This window comes from Plasmodium reichenowi, chromosome 12 (genome assembly GCF_001601855.1).
Source record: "Plasmodium reichenowi strain SY57 chromosome 12, whole genome shotgun sequence".
NCBI classification, from domain to species: Eukaryota; Apicomplexa; class Aconoidasida; order Haemosporida; family Plasmodiidae; genus Plasmodium; species Plasmodium reichenowi.
The window spans coordinates 293,351-305,314 of record NC_033657.1 but is presented as its reverse complement, the minus strand read 5'-3'; the positions used below and the strand labels follow the sequence as shown (position 1 = coordinate 305,314).

The following is an 11,964-nucleotide window of genomic DNA, read 5'->3' as shown; positions in this document are numbered from 1 at the left end:
AAAAAAATTATAATATAAAAATAAAAATAAAAAAAAAAAAAAAAAAAATATATATAAAAATATATATATATATATATATATTTTTTTTTTTTTTTTTTTTTTTTTTTTTTTTTTTTCTTTTAACTTACTTTTTTTTAAAAATCGAAGCTATCTTATAGAGTGGAATGAGGACATTATTTATGATACCATGTTCTCTATTCCATAAGTTCACAGGAAAGTCTATAATAATTTGTTTATATGTATTTAGTATGGTATATATACGAGTGAATGATTTTTTTTTATTTTTCAAGTGCAAATTTATAGCACGAGAAAGAGTTATAATTATTAAGAAAAATTTGCTATAAGATAATATTTCTTTATTTATAACAATATTTTGATTAACATAAGATTTATTTTTATTATTTTGATAATCATTTGATTTATTTTTATAAATGGAATTATTATTTTTATATTCATCTTCATCATTTTCTTTTAATATATTATTTACTTTGTTAAACTCTTGTTCTTCACTTGAATTATTATATATATCTTCTTCATCACTTATATTGTTATGTACATTTTTTGTTATGTATATATTTTTATTTTCTTCATTTGCTGATATATTATCCATATTATTATTATTATTATTATTATTGTTGTTGTAAATATTAATGTCTTTGTTGTTTAATTTTAATGAACCGTTTAATGTTTCTAAATTTTTCATATGATCATAATTCTTCATATGATTAATGTCATATTTATTTTCTTTATTATTATATCCATTCGTAATCCAAGGGAAGCATAATAATAAGTTACATATATGGCAAAGTAAGGAACTTACTTCTTTGTAATATATATAGAAATATTCTAAAAATGTATAATTTAATAATAAAGATAAGATCTTTTTGATAATAATATTTATAATGAATTTATCTGTTGTATACAATTTAATTAATAATAATGGGAAGAATGGATTAGTTAATTTTTTGCTAATATAATTTATTATGATTTTCATAGATATTATTTGTATATATGGATTTTTATTCATTAATCCATGCGTAAAAATTAAATTCCAGAAATATAGAAAATATATAATTAATTTTTCATAATTATTATCATCATATGTTAATACTATATTATCATCATATGATAATACTATATTGTCATGATAATTATTTTTATTATTACTATTTTTTAATTCTATCATTTTTATAAAAATATCCTTATAATTTTCATGACTATATTTTTCATGTATTATATTTTCTATTAAATTAATATCTAAATAAGATAGTATTTGTTCCAATGATTTATAAATTAAATATACAATATCTTTATCTACTTGTTTGTATATATCATATCTATTACAAAAATATGTTATGTTATCATTTGATGTAAATACATGTTTTATTATATCATCATAATCTTTTACAATCAATTTTATATTTATAAATATTTTATCTATGAGATGGAAAATAATAGATAAAAATAAATCTTCCAGTTGATTTTTCATAAATGTTATATTATAATATTGTGTAATATTTAATGAAATATAATTCTGATCTTGTATTATACAATTATTGTTCATATGTTCTATATCACTATTTATATTCATTTTATTACAATTTTGTTTTTTTTTAATTTGTTCCTCTATATAATTTGAACAAATATTCCTATTTTTTTCATCTTCTTTTTTGTTGATAAATGCTAATAATTGATTGATAAAATGATTAAGAATTTTATGTTCAAATTGGGTATCCACATTGTGCTCATCAATCATATTATTTTTATTATTATCATATATATCATTATTTATATTACAATTATTTGCATTATATATTAATAACCCATTTGTAATTTCTCCCTTAGCTTGTAAACATAAGTTCATTATTTCCTCCTTTTTAGTTCTCCTATATTCCTTAGTATATATTTTTTTTTCATAATCACATTGTTGTGATATATCATGAAATACTAATCTATAATAATTTGATATGTCCTTATGAAAAAATGAGGTACATATTGGTAATATGTATAAATAAGAATATACAAAAGATGATTTCATTCCTGATATTAAATTTTGCTTTATAATTTTGTAAGAATTATATATAAAGTCCAAATCATTTATTTGCTGAAAAAGTAAGGATATTAAGAATACATACATTTTCCTACATTTATAATTTGTTTCGTTCGAAAAGTTTATTAGAAGACTTGCAAACGTTATAAAATAAAATTCTTGTTTTAACAATTTCGAATTTGCTCTATTCAGAAACAGATATATTGTATTTAATACAGCTATTCTTGATTCATCACTTTCATCATTTAAATTATTTAAAATATTAAAAAACTTTTTTTTCTTTTCTTTTTGAGATAATGGGAAACGCATAAAAAAATCTATATATATCTGACCACATAAAAAGGATAATTTCAAATTATGTGATTCTTCAATCATTATATTAAATATTTGTTCAATACACATATTGATTTTTACGATTATAGGACCTTTTCGTATAATATTACTTAAATCTTCACGTAATAAACAATTTTTAAATAATATTAATAATTCAAATATATGATTTTTACTTTCTAATAATAAATATATTTGATTCAACAGACAATATCGTAAAGAATTCTTACATTCCTCTTGTTCATCCATGGAACTAACATTATTATCACTATCTTTGTAATTATGAGAAGACAAAACACTTTCATCTAATAAATAACATAATTTTCTTTTTCTTTCTCGTACCTTTTTTTGTTCTTCTTCCTCTTCCTTATCATAAATGCCATTTGTTTTATTATTATTATTATTATTATTATTATATTTTTCATTTTTTTCTCCTTTTTGTTTTTTCTTTGGATTTTCATCATCACTTATTATATCATTATTAGTTGTATTATTATAACTTTGATCAATGGTTACATTGGAATTTAACCAAGACATGATATCATTTTTGTCATTACCTTTTATTAAATATATAAGCGTATCTATACATGATAAAATTAGTTTATCAAACTCTCTGCTATGATAATTTGGAAGATTTCTTAAAATATCTATTGATGATAAAATTATTAATTTTCCAAATTTCTTAAAATCACTATATTTTTTCTTTTTAATAGTTTTTATACATTTGGATGCTAAAATAAACACTTCTTCTTTACCATAACAAAAACAATATACAAGTAAAGGTTCGATTATGTGTATGAAATGAACAAAATTTGATATGTTATATAAATTGTTATAAGAATCCTTGTCTTTTCTGTTCATGTAATCATGTGTATTGTTTATAAATCCATTTATTTTATTATCATGTAGTATATTATTACTTTGAACTGTATCTAATACATTTGTAGCATCAGAAAACATTTGAGAAGAACGTTTTATTATAAAATGAAATAATTTTAAAGATACTTTTGCCAATATCTGTGCATGAACTTGAAAATCATATTTATTGATTTTTTTTATAGAATCATATATATTTTTTCCTTGAAATGAACCCTCCATTATTTCAAGGTTACTTCTCTTCTTTGGATATTGTATAGTCTTATTTTCATAATTATATCCTAAATATTTTTCTTCCAATGTTTGAATAGATACATAGAAATGGAAACTTTTCTTGAAAATTGGATAATTCATAATTTTATCATTTATTTGATTAAATTTGAAATGTAAAATATTTGAATTTTTCATAACTGCCATTAAATTATCATAATTAGTATCTCCTTTAAAGAAATATATAGATTTGATTAATAATTTATATATTATATTTAATATAAACTTAGAATTTATTTTTTTATTTTCTTCTAAACCTTTAATAAAGTCATTAAAATAGCACGTTACAATAAATATATATTTTTTCTTAAAGATAAAATATTTATCTACTTCATTATCTTGAAAGGAATCACCACTAAACAGGCTTTCCAAAAATGTCAATATATTATTTTCAATACATGATTCTGGAACAATATTTGTTAATAACCTTATAATATTAGAACCATATGTTTTTTTACTTTCTTTAGTTTTTTGTTTAATTCTTTTTTTATTTACATCTTCAGTATTCTTTTCAATTTCGTTAATTATTTCAAGTTTAATCATATGAAAAATATTTGCACAAAATTCGGTATAATAAGAATTTTGGTTTGTTTTTTCATAAATGTTTTCTGAATCATTTTTATTTATTTCATCCTTTGCCTTTACTTCTTCTTTTTTATTTGCGACCAAATCGTTATTTTTTAATTTGCCTCTTTTAAAATTCCATTCATTCAACATATTAAATTTTATGGTAAGATAATTCTTATCTAAGAATTTATCTTTTTCATATAACACAGATTCTAGAATAGAGTTGGTTGTACATAAAAAAATGGGTATATGATATCCTTTGGTTAAATAATCCGACATTTGTTTAATGATTAAATCAAAATAATTTAATCCAAGATACATAGAAATAAAACACAACGTTTTTTTTGCTTCACTTCTTACCATATTTAATTTGGAAGACAAGCAGTAACATAATTTATAAATTATTTTACGTAATTCTTTTTCAAAATTATAATTTATTTTATTTAATATAACTAAGTACGTCAGTATTATATCAGGTTTTGCGACAGAATCTTTACTTTTATAATCAACAACCAAATTGTTTATATAACTTTTCTTTTTCTTTTTATCGTTAATTAATTTTTTGTCAAACATTAAAAATTTCAGTTCTGGTAAAATATCACAGATGAATTTGTTGGTATGTACATTTAATTTTTTCTTTTCATAATATGCATTTGATATTTTTTGGTCCAAATTATTATAATAATCACCATCATTATTATTATTATTATTATTATTATTATTAGTAGTAGTAGTAGTAGTAGTAGTATTATTAGTAGTAGTAGTATTATTATTATTGATGTTGTTATCTTTTGGTGCTACATTTTTTATTATATCACGTGCTATAGTTTGGTTCCCATATGTATTAAATGACGTATGTATTTTATTACTACGTATGGATTTATCATCTTGCATTGTTTTGTCCTCATGTTTACTATTAGAATTGAATTTCGTAGATATTTGTTCATACTCCAATTTTTGAAATTCCTTAAAATGATATGCTCTTACGACGTGACTAATTGTTTTTTCTACATACATTTTATTATGTAAATTTTTCTTCATTTCCGTTAATAATAATCTTAATATTACATAAATGGTTTTTACCCCAATTTTTTCTGAACATAATCCTAATAATTTTATACTTTGTAAGGTAAGCGCTTTATTATAAGTTTCTTTTTTGGTATCTTTTTGTAATATAAAATTTAAAGACAACGGTATAATTATTTTATTTATTGTATAGAAACATAAATTTGGTGTAATAGTATTTAATTTTTGTACACCTTGTAAATTATTCTCTGATTTTAAATCTATTATATTTTCTACAATTATATCATTGTACTTATTTTTTGAATTTATATATGCCGTTTGATTATTTTTATTCCATGAACTATTAGCACTTGCACATTCCACAGAATTATTTATAGACAAAGTAGTACATATATTATAATATAAATCATAAAATAATAATTTTTCTAATATTTTAAAATGTGGTTCATTAATATTTTCATCATTTATTAAATTATTATAATAATATGCATAACTATTACATGTTATGATATTATTTCTAGAGGGAGATAAAAAAGAAATATTATTTTTTGAATATTTCATCTTAACATGTTTTATGAATTGCTCTATATTTAACAATTTCAATACGTTTATATATGGGCATATATTTTTTGATGCAATTAAAATAATTTGTAGACCTACTTTAGTAAATTCATTAATATTTCTTTTAAGAGCATTTAAACATTTTGGAATAATTAAATTAATAACAAAATGTATACATATTTTTATATTGCGCACAATATGATCGTGAATGGTAATATTATTATTATTATTATTATTATTAATATTTTTATTATCTATTTCATATCCTCTTAACAAACATTTCAACAACTTTGTAAAGAATATGGTAAACTGTATAGATTTGTCTCTTACCATATCATTTGTTTCTTCATTAAATATTAAAAATAAGGAATGTCTTAATAAAACTTCAAAGAATAATAAATTGCTATTAAAAAATAAATGTTTCACTGTGAATTTTTTGAATTCTTTTTGAGGATAAATTATTTTGTCATTTTGTTTTGAGCAAAATGTTATATCTTTGTTTATTTGACAGTTTATATATTTTTTACTTTGACCATTGAGCATATAATCTTTTAATATTTTATATGATATTTTAATATTACATAAATCTAAAAGTATTAAAAATTGAACATCAGAATCATACTCATATGTAGAACATTTTGTATGGAAAATATTAAGACAATAAAATATTTGCGCAGTCTGAAGAAAAGAATAATAATTATTTGTAGAAATATTTTTATTTTTTATTTGAGTTTTTATTGGTATTTTAATAATATGTTTTAAAACAATTTTAGAATTATAATTTAAATTATTTGTTTTTTCCAAGAATATATCTACATTTTTTTTAAATATCTGTAAATATTTCTGAACATTTTTTATTTTTAAAAATATACATCCTATCATAATTAAAAGTTCTGCTGCAAGAATTCGACATTTCATATCATAACATTTTTGAATAATTTCATATAACATACCTTTTAATTTATAACACATATTTGTTTTTAACATATTATAATAAGATTCAGAAAAATATAATAAATTCGAAAAAATAAAACTTTTACCTTTTTTTTTATTTATTGTATTTTCAGCGTTTGTTACATGTGAATATTTAGGAACATCCTTATAATTTATATCATTTTTTATTTGTGTATCCATTTTTAATTTAGATACATTTTTGATATTTGTAATATTGTTAAATGATAAATTCGTTTTTGTATTTTTTCTGTGTTTTCCTGATGTTATAAAATTTGTAGATTTTTCTGATGAGCCATTAGATATATGAATAATTAATTTTTTTATAGCTATTAATATTAATTTAATTTTATGTATATAATCTATATTTTTGGTATGTAATGAATTTTTATTAATTAACACAAAAGTAATTAACAAATTAATAATATGTATATTATATATTTTATTTTTGTTTATAGCTGACAATTCAATTAATATATGTAACTCTTTATTATTAATAATTGTTAATTCATCAATATTCTTCTTTTTTCTAATCGATTTTAACATATTACCCTTTTGACTTACATATAATTTATATTTCCTTAATAATGTCTTCTGAATACAAATAATGATATGTGATATGTATGGTTTTAATATAATCATACCTTTTGAATTATAATGAAAATTATAATTATTAATTTTTTTTAATGTTGCACTTATTTTGTTATCTAACAAAAGATAATGTTCATTTATAACATTATTCATATTGTTAAATTTTTCATTCTTTTTCTTCTTTTTCTCTTTTGCATTTTTATATTCCTTTGAAACATTAGATATAAAAAATGTATCAGTATCATAACCACACAAACGTAAAATTATATCATATACTTTATCCACTGCATAATTCCATTCGTTGTTATTTAATTTATTTATAATACGTTTATTATTAATTGCTTTAATTAATATTAAAAGAGAATTAGGTATTACCTTGTTGTAGAAATCATAACATGCTTCATTTTTTGACCATATATGAAATAAAATATTTAGAAAATTATTTTTTCTTCCTATATTTTTTAAATTTTTATAAAATATAAATGTAAACAAATTTTTTGATTTTATTAATGTGGGTAGAATCATATCATCATAATTATTCATGATAAAATGTATATGTTCTATACACGTTTTATGTATATTTTTTAGATATGCTCTTTTGGTATTTATTTGAATAGCTTTTTCATTTGTACATATAATACTATCATTGTTTCTTTGTACATAATTAAAATTACACATATTATTTGAATTATCATAATATATATTATCTTCCAACTCAATTTGACTGTCCAAATATTCATTATTCATATTATTCATATTATTCGTATTATTCATATTATTCGTATTATTCATATTATTCGTATTATTCATATTATTTATATTATTATTATTATTATTATTGCTATTAATTACACGTTTTGATTTTATATTATTTAATTGTTTTTGGTTTAAATTTAAATATTCATCAAAAGCCGCCATGACACCATTATTACCATAATGTACCATATGGCACATTTTCATAAATAGATTTTTGACTTTTTTATTTTTCAAAATATAATTATAACTATTTATATAATGCATAATGGTTAAAAATATTTGAAGGAAGAATGGGAAATATTTATTTAATTTAAATTTCATAATATTTAATATTTGTCCTAATATATGAAAATTTTTATTAAAATAAAATGTTTCAAATAAGGCTTCTTTTTTTATTTCAATTATATAATTTTGAAAGACCCAATAGGAAGATTTAAACATATCTTCATAAGAAAATATATTACCATTTTTATGTATCATTTTATCTATATTGTGTACATTAAATTCATAATACCATAGTTTGTTTAAATCTTCTTGAGGTGAGTTTAGAAATTTTATGAGTACAAGTTCTTTATTTGAATATTTAAGTAAATTATTATAATTCATCTTATTTTCATAAACATTAATATATGAATATATAACAGACAAAAATAAGTAGCAATAATTATTATTAGAAATATCTGATAAATAAAATATCATATTTTTCCTCATTTTATGTTGTCCTTTTTTTTTTATATTACTTTTTAACATACAAAATATTATTTTTATTAAAATGGGTGTTACTATATTTTCATCTTCTTTTTTTATATTTAACAATAATTTCGTAATAGGTACATTTTGATCACCTAATATTTCTTCTATATCATTTTTGTAATTATTTAACTTTTTATTATATGTACAAAGGATATTTAAAAATTTCATAATATTGGGTACTTTTAATATATGTAAATTATAAAGATATTTGCTAATAAATATTTTTATACAAAATAAAATTTCATAGATAAGATGTTTACGTTCTTTCGTTTCATCAATAACTTCATTCATTTTAATGTTATATTCATTTTTTAAATTATTATCACTTTTATGTTCTGAACGTGACATACTCATTTTTTCATAGTCATCATATTTATGAAACTGATCATTTATGTTTTGTGTAATATCAAATAATAAATTTAATAGAGTAAAGTATTTAAATTCATTTATATAATTTGAACAATTTATATTTAAAAATCTCATAATCCATAAATATATATTTAACATTTTTATCTTCAGATGATTAGGCAAGTTATTTGGATATGGTACAGCAATTATATCAAAAGATATAAGAATATTTTTAAAAAACAATTCGTTATAATTTTCTTCTAATAAAATGAACATTTTTTTTTCTTTTACATTTAAATAATTCTCTATATTTTCTTGTCCATCTTTTATATTTGAATATATCAATTTTTTAAAATTTTCATGAATATAATTAATTGATATGTTATCATCTATTTTGTTAGGGTATTCATAATTATTAATATTATTATTAATATTATTATTATTATTATTATTATTATTATTATTACCACTTGAAAGGTTAAGGCTACTCATATAATTATTGTCACTTGAAATGTTATGCCCACTTATAATATTATTATTATTATCTCCATATGTATCACCACAAACTGATGGATATATATCATCATTTGCGTGTTCAAAAATAATTTCTTCACTTTTATTTATATAATCAGAATTATTTATCATATTATATTTCTCCATATTTCTCAAATTAATATTATATTCTATCATGTCTATTTTTTTCCTACTATTTTTAAAAATACAATTTACTACATAAAAGTAAAAGTCGAACGAAAAATCGTCCCTATTAGAATTTATATCATGATTATTACTAAAAGTACGTAAGTATTTCTTCATATGATCAACAATGGCTTTTGGTACCGTCACGAGTGGTACATTTAATAACATAATTATTTCACTTACAAAAAACTTGGTAGCTACTTTGAATATTCGATCTTTGTCATTAAATATATTATATATTTTAAAATGATCGAGATTATTTACTATATCTTCAATTTTAGAATGATATATATTTTGATAAGTACTTACATATTTATCACATTCTAAAGATAGGAACATATCAAAGATTGAAAATATTTTGTCATATCCATTAATAATCATATATATATTATTATCATCCATATTATCATGTACTTTACATTTATCTAATTTCAATTCTGCATATATGGACATTAAAATTTTGACTATTTCTATTAATTCCTTTCTTGTTATTAAAATAGTATCATAAAATAAAAGAAATTTTTTTAAAATTTTTAAAAACAAAAATATATCATTAATATTATTTTTGAAATAATTTACATTATATAAATTAAGTATAATACTTTTCATTTTTGGTAAATAATGTAAATTACATATATCTGATTTATCCCAATCATTTAAACAATTTAATAAAAACATATTATATGTTAAAAGTAAATTTTCACTTATATGTCCAGATTCTTTTGATAATATTATTATAATATTAGTAATATCAAGTATAATGTTATTGACATATATATTCATATCTAACAATTTATTTTTATCTTTACAAATATTTAAAAAGTAATTGTTCCTTTTAAATTTTTGTGAAATTTCACAAATATTATAAAATAAAGGAGATATTCTTTCTACATTATTAAATTGGTCATATATACATAAATTAGTAGTACAAATTATTTCTGAAAATAAATTAATATAACCACTTAATAATATTATTGTGTATTTTATTTGAATAAGTTTATTTTCATTTTGTTCAATGGTACTAATATTTTTATCACACTCACTTATATCATTTAAAATTATATTTAAATATTGGATGTTATTAAAAATATATATTAACATATTTTCCAATTCCTTTTCAATTTCTTTAAAAAACGAATTATTTTTCTTATTATTCTTGTTATTATTATGATGGATATAATTTTTATTATACATTTTATATTTATTAAAAAAATGTATATCACTAATATTATTATTATTATTATTATTATTATTATTATTAATGATTATATTACTGTTATTTTGTGTTTGATAAATATTGTCATTATGTGAATTTTTTTTTTTAAGTGTTTTATTATCTTTCTCATTTATTTCATTAATCATAATATTATCATTTTGATTTAGCAATATTACGTATTTTAATAAATCAATCAGTATATATAATATCCCTATATAAAGATTGTTTAACATGAAAGAAAAATCCTTACAACATATATTAGACTTATACATATTTTGTTCCGTCTCCTCCTCCTCATTAATATTATTATAAACTTGGTTAATTTTAATTGTACTATCTTCCTGTAATATAATATTTACATGTTCATGACCAGTATTACGTTTCTTCATTCTATTAAGTCCATTAATTATATACATATTATTTTGATAAAAATCTATTATTTCCATTTGGATAAAATATTTCCATAGGCTGATAAACACGCATTTTAAAAAAGACTTAAAATGCACTTCACAATGTATCATGTGCTTTTTATTTAAAAGCTCATATATATGAAAAATTAAAAAAGATAATAAATATAAGGAGAAAATATTCTTTCTCCTTTTCCATTGTGTATTTATTATATTCATAAATTTGTCAACCAAAGAAATATATATATTGCATATCTGCTCATTGTTGATACAATGATAATTTAATAAAAAGAAAACATGATCATATATATTTTTTACATATATAAATGACAAATCATTTAATGGCATACCTTTCAAGTAATCTATATATTTTGTAAGTTCATCTAAGCATGTTTGTATAATTATATTTTTCATTTCATCACTTTTTTCTAGCCATATGTACAATATTTTTTTTAACAAGAAGGATGTTGCTTCAGGAAATGTGTAATTTATAAAATGTGCAATTTCAGAAATATTACTAGTCGATAAATTTCCCCCATTTTCATTCTTTATATTTGTATTGT

At 19.1% G+C, this 11,964-nt stretch overlaps 1 protein-coding gene across 1 annotated transcript in view; it reads right to left on the bottom strand.

Annotated features, from left to right (window-relative positions):
• PRSY57_1207400 (hypothetical protein) overlaps positions 1-11,964 on the bottom strand; it is a gene marked incomplete at both ends in the record, with an annotated part of 14,537 nt that overhangs the window by 1,107 nt on the left and 1,466 nt on the right. Inside the window, one exon of the mRNA XM_012908504.2 lies at positions 129-11,964. This exon is cut by the window's right edge and continues 1,155 nt beyond it. Coding sequence (XP_012763958.2) covers positions 129-11,964 — 11,836 coding nt within the window. The remainder of the gene's footprint in view (positions 1-128) is intronic.